This window comes from Dryobates pubescens, assembly GCF_014839835.1.
Source record: "Dryobates pubescens isolate bDryPub1 chromosome W unlocalized genomic scaffold, bDryPub1.pri SUPER_W_unloc_1, whole genome shotgun sequence".
Taxonomy (NCBI): Eukaryota; Metazoa; Chordata; class Aves; order Piciformes; family Picidae; genus Dryobates; species Dryobates pubescens.
Window position 1 is genome coordinate 646403 of NW_026530688.1, and position 18237 is coordinate 664639.

The window sequence follows — 18237 nt, forward strand, 5'->3', positions numbered from 1 at the left end:
TTATGGGTGACTTCAACCTGCCTGACATCTGCTGGGATCTCAACACAGCAGAGAGGAGACAGTCTAGGAGGTTCTTAGACTGCATGGAGGACAGCTTCTTATCCCAGGTGCTGCGTGAGCCTACCAGGGGCAAGGCTATGCTTGACCTCCTCTTCACCAACAGGGAAGGGCTGGTGGGTGATGTGGTGGTCGGAGGGTGTTTAGGGGCCAGTGACCATGAAATAATTGAATTTTCGGTATTTGGTCAAACGAAGAGGGGCAGCAAGAAGACCTCCACTCTGGACTTCCGGAGGGCGGACTTCAGGTTGCTCAAGGAAATAATTCAGAGGGTTCCTTGGGAGAAAGCCCTTAAAAATAAAGGGGGCCAGGAGGGCTGGACCTACTTCAAGAAAGAACCGATGAAGGCTCAGGAGCAGGCTGTGCCAGTGTGCCGGAAGAGGAGCCGCCGGGGCAGACGGCCAGCCTGGCTGTGTAATGAACTTTTAATAGAACTAAGGGAAAAAAAGAGGGTGTATAATCTTTGGAAGAAAGGTGAGGCAACCCATGGAATGTTTAAAGAGGTTGCTAGGGCATGCAGGAGGAAAATTAGGGAGGCAAAAGCACATTTGGAACTTAAACTGGCCTCTGATGTGAAGGACAACAAAAAGTCCTTCTATAAATATATTAATAGCAAAAGGAAGGGCAGGGACAACCTCCACTCCTTGGTTGACATGGAGGGAAATGTTGTAACACAGGATGAGGAAAAGGCAGAGGTACTTAACACCTTCTTTACCTCAATTTTTACTAGCTGGAAAGAACGTCTACCAGACAGCTGGCCTGCAGAGCTGGCAGAGGGAGCCAGGGAGCTGCATGGTTTCCCTGTGTTCCATGAGCAAGTGATAGGAGCTCTCCTCAGCAGCTTAGACCCCCACAAGTCCATGGGACCAGATGGGATCCATCCTAGGGTGCTGAGAGAGCTGGCAGATGAGCTGGCCAAGCCACTCTCCATTATTTTTCATCAGTCCTGGCTCACTGGAGAGATCCCAGATGACTGGAAGCTGGCCAACGTGGTACCCATCCACAAGAAGGGCCGGTTGGATGAGCCAGGGAATTAAAGGCCTGTCAGCCTGACCTCAGTGCCAGGCAAGATTATGGAGCAGGTCATCCTGAGTGCAATCACACAACACTTAGAGGATGGCCAAGGGATCAGGCCCAGCCAGCATGGGTTTAGGAAGGGCAGGTCCTGCCTGACCAACCTGATCTCCTTCTATGATCAGGTGACCCGCCTGGTGGATGTGGGGAGGCCTGTGGATGTAGTCTACCTGGACCTCAGCAAGGCCTTTGACACCGTTCCCCATAGCAAACTCCTGGCCAAGATGTCAGCCCATGGCTTGGATGGGAGCACACTGCGATGGGTTAGGAACTGGCTGGAGGGCCGAGCCCAGAGAGTGGTGGTGAATGGTGCCACATCCAGCTGGCAGCCAGTCACCAGTGGTGTGCCCCAGGGATCAGTACTGGGCCCCATGCTCTTTAACATCTTTATTGATGATCTGGACGAGGGCATCGAGTCCATCATCAGTAAATTTGCTGACGACACCAAGCTGGGGGCAGGAGTTGATCTGCTGGAGGGTAGAGAGGCTCTGCAGAGGGACCTCGACAGGCTGGGCAGATGGGCAGAGTCCAACGGCATGAGATTTAACACATCCAAGTGCCAGGTTCTGCACATTGGCCACAGCAATCCCATGCAGAGCTACAGGCTGGGGTCAGAGTGGCTGGAGAGCAGTCAGGCTGAGAGGGACCTGGGGGTGCTGGTTGATGGTAGACTGAACATGAACCTGCAGTGTGCCCAGGCAGCTAAGAGGGCCAATGGCATTCTGGCCTGCATCAGGAACAGTGTGGCCAACAGGAGCAGGGAGGTCATTCTGCCCCTGTACACTGCGCTGGTTAGGCCGCACCTCGAGTACTGTGTCCAGTTCTGGGCCCCTCAGTTTAGGAAGGATGTTGACTTGCTGGAACGAGTCCAGAGAAGAGCAACAAAGTTGGTGAGGGGTTTGGAACATAAGCCCTATGAGGAGAGGCTGAGGGAGCTGGGGTTGCTTAGCCTGGAGAAGAGGAGACTCAGGGGTGACCTTATTACTCTCTACAACTACCTGAAGGGAGGTTGTAGACAGACGGATGTTGGTCTCTTCTCCCAGGCAAGCAGTACCAGAACAAGAGGACACAGTCTCAGGCTGCGCCAGGGGAGGTTCAGGCTGGATGTTAGAAAAAAGTTCTATACAGAAAGAGTGATTGCCCATTGGAATGGGCTGCCTGGGGACGTGGTGGAGTCGCCATCACTGGAGGTTTTTAGGAGAAGACTTGACGGGGTGCTTGGTGCCGTGGGTTAGTTGTTTGGGTGGTGTTGGATTGGTTGATCGGTTGGACGCGATGATCTTGAAGGTCTCTTCCAACCTGGTTTATTCTATGTATTCTATGTATTCTATTCTATGTATTCTATGTATTCTATGACAGTACTCAAGGTGCGGCCTAACCAATGCAGAGTACAGGGGCACAATGACCTCCCTGCTCCTGCTGGCCACACTATTCCTAATACAGGCCAGGATGCTATTGGCCCTCTTGGCCACCTGGGCACACTGCTGGCTCATGTTTAGGCGGGTGTCAATCAGCACCCCCAGGTCCCTCTCTGTTTGGCAACTCTCCAGCCACTCTCACCCCAGCCTGTAGCTCTGCATGGGGTTGCCGTGGCCAAAGTGCAGCACCCAGCACTTGGACTTGTTAAATGCCATGCCATTAGACTCTGCCCATCTGTCCAGTCTGTCGAGGTCCCTCTGCAGAGCCTTTCTACCCTCTAACTGACTAACATCCGTTCCCAACTTGGTGTCATCTGCAAACTTGCTGATGACTGACTCAACCCCCTCATCCATATCGTCAATGAAGATGTTGAAGAGGATGGGGCCCAGCACTGATCCCTGGGGGACACCACTGGTGACTGGCCGCCAGCCGGACGTGGCACCATTCACCACCACTCTCTGGGCTCGGCCCTCCAGCCAGTTTCTAACCCAGCACAGAGTGTTGCGGTCCAAACCATGAGCTGACAGCTTAGCCAGCAGTTTACTGTGGGGGATGGTGTCAAAGGCCTTGATGAAGTCCAGGTAAACTACATCCACAGGCCTCCCCGCGTCCACCAGACGGGTCACCTGATCATAGAAGGAGATCAGGTTGGTGAGGCAGGACCTGCCCTTCCTAAATCCATGTTGGCTGGACCTGAGCCCTTGGCCATCCTTCAGGTGCGCAGTTATTGCCTCCAGGATAATCTGTTCCATCGCTTTCCCTGGCACATAGGTCAGGATGACTGGCCTGTAGTTTCTGGGTTCCTCCATCCGTCCCTTCTTGTAGATGGGCACCACATTGGCCAGTTTCCAGTCATCTGGGACCTCTCCAGTGAGCCAGGACTGGAGGAAAATGATGGAGAGCGGCTTGGCCAGCTCATCTGCCAGCTCTCTCAGCACCCTAGGATGGATCCCATCCGGTCCCATGGACTTGTGGGTGTCCAAGTGGCTCAGCAGGTCCCGATCTAATTCCTCATGGATTTCTGGGGCATTACACTGCTCCCCGACCCTATTACCCAGCTCAGGAGGCCACTCATCCTGGACTCCTACCTTGCTGTTAAACATCGAGGCAAAGAAGGCGTTCAGGACTTCAGCCTTTTCCTCATCTTCGGTCACTGTGTTCCCCTCCAGGTCCAGTAAGGAGTGGAGGTTCTTCTTGCCCTTCTTTTTAGCGTTGATATATTTGTAAAATTGCTTTTTATTGTCTTTGACAGAGGTGGCCAGTTTCAGTTCCAACTGGGCCTTTGCCTCTCTAATTTTATTCCTACATAATCTAACCACTTCCTTGAACATACCTCGAGAAGCCTTCCCCTCCTTCCAAAGGTGATACAGCCTCTTTTTTTCCCTTAATTCCTCCAGGAGCTGCTTGCTCATCCAGGCCGGTCGCCTTCCCCTCCGGCTCATCTTTCGGCACATGGGAACCGCCAGTTCCTGTGCCTTCAAGAGCTCCTGTTTGAAGTAGGTCCAACCCTCCTGGACCCCTAGGTTCATGAGGGTTGGTACCCAGGGAACTTTACAAATAAGTTTCTTAAAGAGGCTGAAGTTTGCCCTCCGGAAGTCCAAGGTGAAGTTTCTGTTGGTGGTCCTCCCTATCTCCCTGCAGATTGAAAACTTCACTATCTCGTGGTCACTGCACCCTAGGCAGCCTCCCACAGTCACATCTCCCACCAGCCCTTCCCTATTGGAGAGCAGCAGGTCAAGCAGAGCCTGTCCCCTGGTAGGCTCGCTTAACAGCTGCGTCAGGAAGCAGTCCTCTATTCGCTCCAGGAATCTTCTGGACTGCCTTCTCTCTGCTGAATTAAGTTCCCAGCAGATATCTGGCAGGTTGAAGTCCCCCACGAGGACAAGATCTGATGATCTTGAAACAGCCTCCAGTTGTTTGTAGAATAATTCATCAACCTCCTCATCCTGGTTGGGTGGTCTATAACAGACTCCAACCCGGATGTCAGATTTGTTGGGCTGCCCTCTGATTTTAACCCACAGGCTCTCAATTCCCTCATCTTCCACCTCAAGTTCTGAGGCAGAAAGTGTCTCCCTAATATACAAAGCCACCCCTCCACCTCTTCTCCCTCGCCTATCCCTCCTAAAGAGCCTGTAACCCCCCAGTGTAGCACTCCAATCGTGCCTGTTGTCCCACCATGTTTCTGAGATGGCAACTATATCATAGTTGCCCTGGTGGATTAGGACCTCCAGCTCCTCTTGCTTATTGCCCAGGCTGCGTGCAATTGACCCTACCTTGTGCCCTACTCTTACCTCTGCAGAGGGACCGATGTCTTCACCCACCCCCTTCAGACCTAGTTTAAAGCCCTCCTAATGAGCCCTGCCAACTCCAGTGCTAGGACTCTCTTGCCCCTTCTAGATAAATGCACCCCATCAGGACCCAGCAGGTCGGGTGCTGTAAAAGTTGCCCCATGATCAAAGAAACCAAAGTTCCTCCGCTTGCACCATTCCCTGAGCCACTTGTTGATGGTGTGGGTTCTCCCGTTCCTCTCAGTGTACTCCCCTGCCACTGAGGGAACTGAGCAGAACACCACTTGGGCGCCTGCCCCATCAATCAATTGCCCAAGGGCCCTGAACTCCTTCTTAATTGCCCTGGTGCCCTTCCTGTCGATCTCATCACTCCCAGCCTGTATTAGCAGTAGAGGGTAATAGTCAGAGGGACTGATGAGCTTGGGGATTCCCCTTGCAATGTCCCTTACCCGCGCCCCGGGTAGAGAGCAGACCTCCCTGTGAGATGGGTCGGGACGACATATGGGTCCCTCAGTACCCCCCAGGAGAGAGTCCCCAACAACTATAACCCTTCTCCTTTTCTTTGTGAAGCTGGTCGTTATAGCTGGTGGGAACTGCTTGGCCTTAGGCTTGGCCTTAGGCTGCTCCCTGGAGCTGGTTGTTACAGCCAGCAGGGACCGCTTGGCCTTGATCTCCCCTCTGGATGGCTGCTCCTCAGCCCTCTCATCCCCACCGCCCTCAGCCTGCAGGGCCTCATACTTATTATGCAAGGGCAGTGGAGGAGGAGGAGAGGGCCGTGGTGGATTTCTCTTGCCACCCTTGGCAGGGACCCGTGTCCATCCCTCTCCGTTTTCAGGGGTCCGTCCCTCAGCAGGGGAGATCTGCAGAGCCTTCTCCCACAAATCTAACTCCCTTTTGCTTTCCCTTATTGACCTCAGCCTAGACACCTCCTCCTTCAGCTCAGCCACCAGGCTGAGGAGAAAGTTCACCTGCTCACACCTGATACAGGTGTCCTCTCCCTCTCCCTCTCCCTCTCCCTCTCCCTCTCCCTCTCCCTCTCCCTCTCCCTCTCCCTCTCCCTCTCCCTCTCCCTCTCCCTCTCCCTCTCCCTCTCCCTCTCCCTCTCCCTCTCCCTCTCCCTCTCCCTCTCCCTCTCCCTCTCCCTCTCCCTCTCTTCCAACTGCCAGGCTGAAGCACTCTCTGCAGCTGGCAGCCTGGACTCCAGCATGCTGGAGAAACAACTCTGTCTGGGTAGATGCTGTTTTTCTACCCTTGGTCCGAGTAATGACCATGGTGCAGCGTTGGAGTGAAAACAAAAAATTTTTTTTTTTTTTTTTGCAAGCAGCCGAAAGGCTCTCGGCTATCGAGCCAAACTGGCACCGCCCGCACAGCCCGCCCGGGATTTAAATCTCCCGCGGCTGACGTCAGGCACGCTCGCAAGAGCACGAGCCCGCCTCAATCCCTGCCCCCCAGGAGTCCTCCCTACCCCCTAAACCCCAAAAGCAAGGCAAAAAGCCAAGCAGAAAATCACAAAGCAAGCAACGCTGTCCCGAGGCAGCGGTTCTGACCGGCTATCGAGCCAAACCACAATAGGTTCTGCAAACCCCCATTATGTTAATAAAGGATCCTGTAGATGTAGTGGGCCTAGCCTTTGATAAGCCTTAAGCTCATCCTTTAGGACATTAAGGCTCTCTGTATATTGTGGAGTCTTATCCCATGCCCTATTTTCCCTGAGCAGATCATAGAAGGGATGAGCAATCACTGAAAGCTGTATTTTGTCCCTTCTGAGGTAAAACAAATTTGGCTTTGTCCTCCTCCCTTAAGAAAATCATAAAAACTCCCACCAGTGGGAAGCTGCTTGTATTGTTATTACCACTGAGGTTATACTTGGGACAGATTTTCTATAATCAATTTTCAGATGCCATTGCCCACCACGTTTACAGACTGGCCAGACCTGAGAGTTATAAGGGGAGTGGGTGAGGCTCATTATCTGTCTCTTCAGGCCTCAATCACTCTGTTATGGCCATCACATGCATGGATGATTCCAGGGATTTTGCTGATTACGGTCTACGGCCCTTTGAATCCTTTCTCAAAGAGTCTGAACACATATTTTTTAAGCAGCTGGTAGCCCTTTAATGAGTGGTCTGAGGTGCTCAGCATACCTTGTGCTGCCCTCTCATATACTGTCTGGACACAAGCAGCCTTTTGTACTCCCACCTTTCACCCAGATAATAACAAGTTCTCTCCTTTTTTTGGGGTGTACACCCCAGCCCAATAAGATACTGTGGTAGGTTGAGAGAGGGCTTAGCTCTCCCTCCTCCACAGAGTAAGAAACCACAGCTAACCCAGTCAAAGGAGCAAAGCTATATATTTACAAGCATATATGGAAATATACAGCAAAGAGAAATAACACAACAAAAATCCCTCCCTCAGGAGGGATCCCCTCCCTGTAACCCCCTCTCTACCCCCCTACCTCCCTTTTTTCCCAAAAAGGGGTTAGAGAGAAAGAAAGGCAAGTTAGTAAGGAAAAGAATCATTATAAAGCTTTCAAAAGCCCATGCAGGATTAGTTTTTGCTTATCTGAAGGCCAACTCCAGCAGTTCGCAGAGAGAGCAGGCAGGGAGAACAGGCTGAAACCCAAACTCCCAAACCAAACTGAACTGAGAGAGGAAAAAAATTCCAACTGCTTTACAATTTAAAGTTGCATTTTATCCATCCACCAATGAAATTCATTTAGAATATCAGAATGTTTTTGTTCTAGTACCAAAAACATTTAGCCAGTGTGTCCCAGCACTGTTTGTTCTTAAAGGCACAGCCTCAAACGGTCACAGGAAGTTATCAACAGGTTGCCTGCTGGCCCATCGCTCAGAAACACTTCGGGTCCCCAAACCTCTGTTGCCTCATCATCACTAAGCAGTATCTGATCACCTCCAGTTAAAGAGACTCACCCAGCTTGTGTGAAAACTTATCCTAGAGTTCATTTAGCTCTGATCCCAATCAGGGCATTGTACGGACAGAGGTTTGGGGATTCTTGCCACATGGGCCTGTATGCGTCTCTGTTCACACTTCCTTTTCCTTAAATTCCTCTGTTTCATAAGAAATACTTTCATCAGCATCTCCCCATGTGTTTCCATCTGAATCCTCAGGATCTGTACCTGTGGTTAACTTTCATTTGTGCTACCAGAAGCTCAAGCAACACGTGTCAGCCCCTTTTCTCTTTGCACATGTCTCTCCAAATAACATGCTTTAGCCTCTAACATTTTGGAGTAATCCTGTGTCTGAACTAAACAAGCACTTAGGACAGCACACATATCCCCTTTATCTGTGCTATTCCAAAACCTTACAGGGTTTTGTTCAAGCCTTTCCACAACTGCTACAGGGTCATACAACTTCTCCTTCACCCATTTAATATCTGGGGCAGAAGATGCACAGTTATGCTTCCGGAGTAATTCCTCTATTGACATTCTGCTCACTATGCCACAAAACAGACAACAATAGTCACCCAAACTTGTAAGTTAATTGTGTTGAAAGGAGTGCCAAGTAATTTTGGTTACAATAAATCCACATTTTTGGGTGGCTGTTGCTGACTGTTTTGTGGGTGCCTCTGAGACAAGATAAGGCAATGAAAGCCCTGGGGAGGAGGGAAATGAGTTCAGGGTACCAACAGATTTTCATATTAAATATCTTTCTTTGGCCTCAAGCCAGGCTGCTTCTGAACTAGTTGTAACCTCTGTGGTTAGAATAAAGCTCTGGAACAAGTCAGCCCCAAAGTTCTGCCATGAACTTTGGTCCAGTTCCCTTTTGAGTTGGATGATGCTTAACAGTAAGCTGACAAAATACTAGACTACTTTTTTTTTAAATGACATTGCATGCATTTTGCTTTAAAGAATACTAGTATTCTATATTTTCACCTTTTTGTTAGACTTACAAATGCTGCATGTAAAATACATAAAGAGGACTGCAGAAAATTCTGTCAACTAGCTCTGACTGGTTTTGCTTTTTCCTGAAGGTAAGCATCTGCTTGGAATGCAATAGCAGCAAATTACGTGGATTGAAACGAAAATGGATCCGCTGCTCAGCACAAGCAACAGTATTGCATCTAAAGAAGTTCATTGCTAAAAAACTTAACCTTTCTTCTTTTAATGAGGTAATATTTTGATATTTTAAAATTATTTTGCAAATTACAGTCTTATGGATTATTTTCAAAACAGTGTCTTTCCTTCCAACCAAATTGTTAAAAACCTGAAGCACACACTAATTCCTAATGGAAAGAAAAAGAAAATGGCTATTTAAATTGAGGAGCTGAATGCAGACAAATAGATTTTTCTCCAAATTTATCTCTCCCCCTTTTAATTTAAGGATGCTGATCATCTTGCCTTTTTTTCCCCCCTTCCAGTTCAGTGGAGATGTAGCTCTCATTGATTCTTGGCTTTATCAGAGTTGGCAGTGCAGCTCAGTGTATGGTTCCATGATCAGTTTTAAAACATACTAAAAGGCTTGGTTATGTGTTTTCCACCTGTGTTAAAACTGACTCTTGCAAGATGCTTTGTTTCAAGGCCTTAAATGAAGGGGTATGCTGCCCTAGCAGAGATTTTTTACTCAATGCAAAGAATAGATTATAACATATGGACACTAAAGACTGATTTAATGGAAAACAGCACATACACTTTCTTCTACTTCTCTACTCTGAGTGAAACTCAGTGTGGTGGGTTGAGAGGAAAGGCTCTGCTTTCCCTCCCCCACTGAGAAAGAAACCGCGGCTAAAACTCAGTCCGAGAAATGAGTATATTTTACAAGGAAACAGCTGGCTAAGCTGTCAGCTCGTGGTTTGGACTGCAACACTCTGTGCTGGGTTAGGAACTGGCTGGAGGGCCAAGCCCAGAGAGTGGTGGTGAATGGTGCCACGTCCGGCTGGCGGCCAGTCACCAGTGGTGTCAGTGCTGGGCCCCATCCTCTTTAACATCTTCATTGATGATATGGATGAGGGGGTTGAGTCAGTCATCAGCAAGTTTGCAGATGACACCAAGTTGGGAACAGATGTTAGTCAGTTAAAGGGTAGAAAGGCTCTGCAGAGGGACCTTGACCGACTGGACAGATGGGCAGAGTCCAATGGGATGGCATTTAATAAGTCCAAGTGCCAGGTGCTGCACTTTGGCCACGGCAACCCCATGCAGAGCTACAGGCTGGGGTCAGAGTGGCTGGAGAGTTGCCAAACAGAGAGGGACCTGGGGGTGCTGATTGACACCTGCCTAAACATGAGCCAGCAGTGTGCCCAGGTGGCCAAGAGGGCCAATGGCATCCTGGCCTGTATTAGGAATAGTGTGGCCAGCAGGAGCAGGGAGGTCATTGTGCCCCTGTACTCTGCATTGGTTAGGCCACACCTTGAGTACTGTGTCCAGTTCTGGGCCCCTCAGTTTAAGAAGGACATCGAGACACTTGAACGTGTCCAGAGAAGGGCAACAAGGCTGGTGAGAGGCCTTGAGCACAAGCCCTATGAGGAGAGGCTGAGGGAGCTGGGATTGTTTAGCCTGGAGAAGAGAAGGATCAGAGGTGACCTCATTGCCCTCTACAACTACCTGAAAGGTGGTTGTAGACAGGAGGGGGTTGGTCTCTTCTCCCAGGCAACCAGCGCCGGAACAATGGGACACAGTCTCAAGCTGTGCCAGGGGAGGTTTAGACTCGAGGTGAGGAAAAAGTTCTTCACTGAGCGAATCATTCGTCATTGGAATGGGCTGCCCAGGGAGGTGGTGGAGTCGCCGTCCCTGGAGGTGTTCAAGGGGAGATTGGACGTGGCACTTGGTGCCATGGTCTAGTTGTGAGGTCTGTTGGAACAGGTTGGACTTGATGATCCTTGGGGTCTCTTCCAACCTTAGTTACTGTGATACTGTGTGATACTGTGATAGATTATATGTAACACAACAAATACAGGTATTTTACAATATATACACGAATATACAGCAAATGAACTCAACCAGAAACCAGACCCCCCACAGAGGGGGCTTCCCCCTGTGCCCCCTTCACCCCCCTACCTCCCTTCTCCCCCAAAAGAGGTAGAAAAGAGATGTGGACGGTTAACAGGGCAGGAAAGGAAGAAAGGCCTGGCACAGGAGTTAGTATCTTATGTTAGTTGGCCAGAATCCCAGAAGGAGATCCAGCCGAGAGGGACAGCGAAGGAAGGAAGACTGAGAGAAAGTTCCCAGCTCCCCCGGGTCGAATCTGACCTCCCACAATCCTTGGCCAATGAAATTTGTTTAGAATACCAAAATATTTTACAAACATTTAGCCAGTGTGCCCCTTTCTTAAAGGCACAGCGTCAAACGGCCACAATCCACCCCTTCTAAACAATTTCATTGGTCGTTCGCACTGTCCATCCAATCGGAAACAATATTTACAGTTCGTGAGCAAAGTTCATAGTCTGTTCCAGCTATACTCAGATGTAGATGATTCAGAAGTCCACAAAAGTTAGGAAATAGGAAAATGGAAACCAGCTTGTCTCTCCGCAGACGATGTGAAGAAAAAGCAAACAGGAACACAGGGACTCTCAGTTGACTCAGGGTTCTCAGGGTTCGTACACTGTAGATTCCTCACGGATTCTTCCTTTGGGTGCGTTGTAGCTGTACGACAGTCTGAAATTAAACTCTTTCAGCTAAAGTTAAATTTCTTTGTGGAATACACTGAATTTGACCATTCTCCTGCATTACCCAATAAGTGTGACCCGGACCTTCTGCTGAAACCACCCCTCGGACAGGTTTAGCCTCTCCTGAGGGTGAAAATACCCAAACAGTTTTACCTAACAGATTCTTCTCTCTAACAACAGGAACTCTATCACCTTCTACTCTCCGTAGCAGATCTGAATGTGCCGGTCCAGCTCGGTTCACTGAACCTCTACTATTCACCAGCCAGGTTGCTTGTGCTAAATGTTTCTCCCAGTTTTTCAAAGATCCACCTCCCATGGCTTTGAGAGTGGTCTTCAACAAACCGTTGTAGCGTTCAATCTTCCCTGCAGCTGGTGCATAGTAAGGAATGTGGAAAATCCACTCAATACCGTGCTGTTTTGCCCAGCTCCTTACAAGGTTGTTCTTGAAGTGAGTTCCGTTGTCTGACTCAATCCTCTCTGGAGTTCCGTGTCTCCACAGGATCTGTCTCTTGCAGCTAAATCTGCCTGATGGTTGTGCTGCTGTTCCTCAGTAGCTTTGCTCTTAGGAATGTGAGCATCAATGTGTCTCACTTTCACTGGAATTCTCTCGATTCGATCAGCAATGTCTTGCCACAGGTCGGCTGCCCAGATGGGTTTTCCTTTCCTCTGCCAGCCATTCTTTTTCCAGTTCTTTAGCCAACCCCATAGAGCATTGGCTACCATCCAGGAGTCGGTGTAGAGAGAATGCTTTGGCCATCTCTCACATTCAGCTATGTCGAGAGCTAGCTGGACAGCTTTTACCTCTGCAAACTGACTGGATTCTCCTCCTCCATCCTTCGCCTCTGCAACTCGGCGTGTTGGACTCCACACGGCAGACTTCCACCTTTGCTTGTTCCCGACGAGACGACAGGAACCGTCTGTGAACAAAGCATACTTCTTGTCATCATCTGAAAGGTCATTGTAAGGAGGAGCTTCCTCAGCATGAGTTACTCTCTCCTCTGGAGGTTTAGTACAGTTGGCATCTTCAGGCCAACTTGAGATCACCTCCACCAGACCAGGTCTTTCAAGATTTCCCATTCGAGCTCTCTGTGTTATCAGAGCCATCCACTTAGACTAGGAGGAATCTGTGGCATGATGTGGTGTGGAACCTTTGTCTTTGAACATCCAATTCAAAACTGGCAATCTGGGAGCTAAGAGAAGTTGTGATTCAGTTCCAATTACTTCAGAAGCTGCTTTCACTCCTTCATAGGCAGCTAGAATCTCTTTCTCTGTTGGAGTATAATTAGCCTCTGAACCTCTGTAACCTCGACTCCAGAAACCAAGAGGTCGTCCACGTGTCTCACCTGGAGCTTTTTGCCACAAGCACCAGGTTGGACCATTGTCACCTGCAGCCGTGTACAAAATGTTCTTAATGTCTGGACCATCTTGGACAGGTCCCAGACCCACTGCTTGTACCACTTCTTGCTTTATCTGGTCAAAGGCTGCTTGCTGTTCAGGTCCCCAGTGGAAACTGTTCCTCTTCCGAGTCACATCATACAGAGGTTTCACAATCTGACTGTATCCAGGAATGTGTAGTCTCCAAAATCCCACTATCCCCAAGAAACGTAGAGTTTCTTGGTTGTTGGTGGGATTTGCCATGGTAGAGACTCTATTTACCACATCCACTGGAATGTGTCGGCGTCCATCCTGCCACTGCACTCCCAGAAACTGGATCTCTGTGGTAGGACCTTTCACTTTGTCTCTCTTGATGGCAAAACCTTCATTCAGAAGAATGTCCATGATTTTGTTGCCTTTCTCAAAGACTTCCTCAGCAGTTTTACCCCAGACGATGATATCATCGATGAACTGGATGTGTTCTGGAGCACCACCTTCCTCCAGAGCGTCATGGATTACTGCATGACAGATGCTGGAGCTGTGGATCCAGCCCATTGGCAGTCTGTTGAAAGTGTACTGGATTCCTCTCCAGGTGAAAGCAAACTGAGGCCTGCATTCCTCTGCTATGGGAATAGAGAGGAATGCATTAGCAATGTCTATGGTAGCATACCATTTGGCCTCTTTGGATTCCAGCTCATACTGGAGTTCCATCATGTCTGGTACTGCTGCACTCATAGGCGGTGTTACTTCATTCAGGGCTCGGTCGTCCACTGTCAGACGCCAGTCTCCATTCGGCTTTCGCACAGGCCACACTGGACTGTTGAAAGGTGAATGAGTTTTGCTGATGACTTTCTGACTCTCCAACTGACGAATCAGATTCTGAATGGGCAACAAAGAGTCACGGTTGGTTCTGTATTGTCTGTGATGCACAGTCCGAGAAGCAACCGGCAACTTAATGTCCTGAATCTTGTGTTGTCCCACAACTGCAGATTCATCAGAAAGTTCAGGTCTAGCAGACAGCTTCAGCTTTTGTCCATCAATCTCTACAGAAGCTACTCCAAAAGCCCATTTGTAACCCTTAGGGTCCTTGAAACGCCCTTCTCTCAGAAAATCAATTCCCAAAATACAAGGTGCATCAGGTCCGGTCACAACTGTATGCTTCTTCCACTGCTTACCAGTTAGACTTATATTAACCTCTACCTTACTTAACTCTTGAGATCCACCAGTGACTCCCAGAATAGTTATGGACTCTGATCCCTGATAATTTGATGGCAATATGGTGCACTGAGCTCCTGTGTCAACCAAGGCCGTGTACTTCCGAAAGTGTGAAGTGCCAGGCCACTGGATGTACACATCCCAATAGATTCTGTTATCTCCATTATCCCTCTCCTCCCCCTGGCGGGAGGCAGGACACCCCTAATTATGGGGGACATTTCCACAGGTGCAACGAGCACACTGTGCAGTGTTAGAACTGGAGCCACTGTTGGAGCTGTCATTGTTGTCCTGGGGAACTGTGGAAGTAACAGCTACCCTTCTGGTATTGCTACCCTGGGTTCTGCCACTTTGCAGTTCCCTCAGTCTCCTGAAAAGATTAGAAGTCGGTTGACCATCCCACCTGTTCATGTTCTCACCAAACTGATCACGTAGAGTTATCCAAATGGTCCTACGTGATTGCCTTGGTGGTCTGTTTTGTTTTGGCCTGTTTTGGAATGACCCCCTTTGATTGAGGACGTCTATTCCTCACAGCTGAAACCTGCACCCACCTGGAGGAAGAATTGGAATTATCTCTTTGTGCCAATTGGCATATGGAATCTTTGATTTCATCCTTCAGCGCTCTCATGCAATCCTTTATCTCACTAGACAGAGCTTTAATGGCTTAAACCAAAGAAACACGTGTCATGCTATCATCCAATTGTCTTAGTTGATCAGTGAATTGACCAACCGTAGGAGGATCTCCACCATAATTTCTTGCCACAATTCTGCTTGCCAAAATGTTTGCATAATTGGAAGGAGCAAGCTTGATGAGCTTTTTAGCAAGACCAGCTGCCACAGGAATGTCATCAGGATTCAGAGTATCATGGTCACCATAGAGTATCTCTCTAATGGCAAACTCTCTCAGACGCTTAATTCCCTCATCTATGGTAGTCCAGGGCTTAGGATTCCATGGAAGATCATCTCGGGAAGGGTATCTCAGGGAAACCACCATTAAAAGGCGTATCCACAGATTAACCTTACCGAGAATCCTGGCTAGATGTCTATCTATTCCATTATCCTTTGAGAGAGTTCCTAGCTGGGCTGCTGACTTGTCTCCAGCTATTAGAGCTGGAGCACCTGTATCATAACACCTAGCAAGCCAAGATAGGATGGGTTCCTTATCTGCTCTGAGGTAATCTTTGCAGACATTGCGAATCTCCTCCCTCGGTGACGAGCATTCGGTGATGTCATCTTGCTCTCCATCTATCACATCTTCCTGAAACTTTTGTCCCCATAATCCTGCTGTCACTCTCCTAAGGACCTCTTTAAGCTGAAAAGCACCACTGCCAGCTGCTGTCTTAGCTGCATCTCCATCCTGTGATGATCTCAATAACTCAGCTATATCTCTAAGACAAATCTTCTCCTCATCTTCAGCAGGCACTTTCCTAGCAGAGGTTCCCTCACCAGGATCAGTCTGTCTAGTAGAGGTTCCCTCACCGGGATCGGTCTCCTGCTCTTCTCCTCCATTAGCTCCACTAGCTCCTGGATCAGCTTTGGCCTTTCCACCTCTGGTCTTTAAGACTGCTACTTGTTTAACTGGAGCTGTGTTTGAGTTTACAGCCATCCTGATAGAAGCTGACAGGTCCTGATCTAAATCAGCCGCCGTGGGGGCCCCTTCCGGTCCTGTCATGGCGGACGGAAATGACCTTGCCTCACTACCGGTCGCCATCTTGGGAATGGGAGCCGCCCCTGGCTGCTTGCCAAAGTCAGGGAGTGGAGCATTTAAGGCTGCTTTGCCAATAGGTTTTGCTATTTTTCTGACTGACGCAGCCCCTTCCTCGTCACTTGAGGACTCTGGGGCAGATTTAGAGGAACGCCTACGCTTTCTAGATTTTTGTTTAATCACAAAACATGGTCGAGAAACCTTTTTCTCTATATATAGAGCCCACAGCAGATAGACATTAATTATCAGCAACAGCAGGATTACACCCGTCAAATAAATCACCTTAAGATCCCAGCCAGCACTTAAAGTTACTCTTTGACCTCCTGTAGTGTTAAACTCCCTTATCTCGATCGGCAAAGTGGAAGACGTTCTGTTGCTGTAATTAGTGAGCCGAAAAAAACCCAAACAGTGTTTATACAACAGCTGGATCCTATGCATAAACCACAAATAGATTTTACGCATTAAATATTTACCTATCTGGTCTAACATCAACCCGATGCAGTACCGGTAGACCAATATAGAACACATGGAAAACAGCAACTGCTTAAAAACCCACAACATCTTAATTTCGTTTCTCCGGCTGAGACAAGCAATAAATCAACTTAATTACTTAATTACCCGGCCCCACGTTGGTGAGCCAATAAAAAGGAGTGTGGTGGTTTGAAAGGAAAGGCTCTGCTTTCCCTCCCCCACTGAGAAAGAGACCACGGCTAAACCCAGTCGGAGAAATGAGATTATATTTTACAAGGAAACAGATTCTATGTAACCCAACAAATACAGGTATTTTACAATATATACAGGAATATACAGCAAATGAACTCAACCAGAAACCAGACCCCCCACAGAGGGGGCTTCCCCCTGTGCCCCCTTCACCCCCCTACCTCCCTTCTCCCCCAAAAGAGGTAGAAAAGAGATGTGGACGGTTAACAGGGCAGGAAAGGAAGAAAGGCCTGGCACAGGAGTTAGTATCTTATGTTAGTTGGCCAGAATCCCAGAAGCAAATCCAGCTGAGAGGGACAGTGAAGGAAGGAAGACTGAGAGAAAGTTCCCAGCTCCCCCGGGTCCAATCTGACCTCCCACAATCCTTGGCCAATGAAATTCATTTAGAATACCAAAAAATTTTACAAACATTTAGCCAGTGTGCCCCTTTCTTAAAGGCACAGCATCAAACGGCCACATTCTTGTAGAGACTTTTTCCTCCTTATATACAGTAAGAAATTTCTGTTTCTATTGATGGCCATTGTTTCTCATTCTCCCACCATATACGTCAGTAAAGAGTCTAGCTCTGTCTTCTCTATAGGCTTCCCTTAGGTATTGGAAGGCTGTAATTAGGTCCCCTTTAAGCATTCTCTTCTCCAAGGTAAATAGGTCCTGTTCCCTTAACCTCTCCTTATAGGGCCTGTGTTCCAGCACCCTGACCATCTTGGTGACTGTCTGCTGAACTTGCTCAAGTTTATCAACATTTTTGTTGCTCTGTAGGGGCCAAAACTGGATGCAGCATTCCATATGTCTTCTAATGAGTGCTGAGTAAAGAGGAATAATCATTTAGAATAATAGAATCATAAAATGGAAAGTTGGAAGGGACCTTCAAAGATTATGTAGTTCAACCTTCCACCATAGGCAGGGACATCTTTACCTAGATCAGATTGCTCAAAGATCATCCAGCCTTGTCTTGTATACTTCCAATGATGGGACATCTACAACCTCTCTGGGCAATCTATTCCAGTGCCTCACCATTGTCATCATAAAGAATTTTGTCCTTATATTCATTCTAAACCTACTCTCTTTCAGTTTAAAACTGTTGCCCCTTGTCCCTCTCCATCTTTCTTATAAGCCCACTTTGCATATTGAAAAGCCACAATAAGGTCTCTACAGAGCCTTCTCTTTTCCAGGCTGAACAACCCTAACTCTTAGATTTTCATCAGAGGAGAAGTGTTCCAGCCCAATGATCATTTTCATGGCCCTTCACTGGACACACTCTAACAGGTCCATGTTTTTCTCATACTAGGAACCCCAGAAATGGATGCAATACTCCAGGTAGGGTCTCATGAGAAGGCCCTCCCTTGACCTGATAGCCACCCTTCTTTTGATGCAGCCCAGGATATGATTGGCTTTCTGGGCTGCAAGCATGCATTGCTGGCTCATGTCCAATTTTTTGTCCACTAGTACCCCCAAGTCCTTTTCTGCAGGACTGATCTTATACCATTCATTCCCCAGTCTGTACTGATACCAAGGATTGCCCCAACTCAGGGGCAGGACCTTGCACTTGGCCTTGTTGAATTCATGAAGTTCACACGGGCCCATTCCTCAAGCCTGTCAAGGTCCCTCTGGATGGCATCCCTTCCCTCTATCAAATCCATGGGGTCACAAGTCCTGCCAGGAAACCTGCTCCAGTGTGGGCTTCTCTCTGCACAGGTGGCCACGCTTCTTATGATACAGCCCAGGATGCTATTTGCCTTCTGGGCTGCAATTGCGCATTGTTGGCTCATGTC

General features: G+C 48.5%; 1 protein-coding gene across 1 annotated transcript in view; it reads left to right on the top strand.

Moving 5' to 3' along the window:
* The window catches only part of LOC104306477 (polycomb group RING finger protein 3-like), a 228071-nt gene that overhangs the window by 193200 nt on the left and 16634 nt on the right, over positions 1 to 18237 (top strand). The window contains exon 7 of the mRNA XM_054179250.1: positions 8827 to 8964. Coding sequence (XP_054035225.1) covers positions 8827 to 8964 — 138 coding nt within the window. The remainder of the gene's footprint in view (positions 1 to 8826; positions 8965 to 18237) is intronic.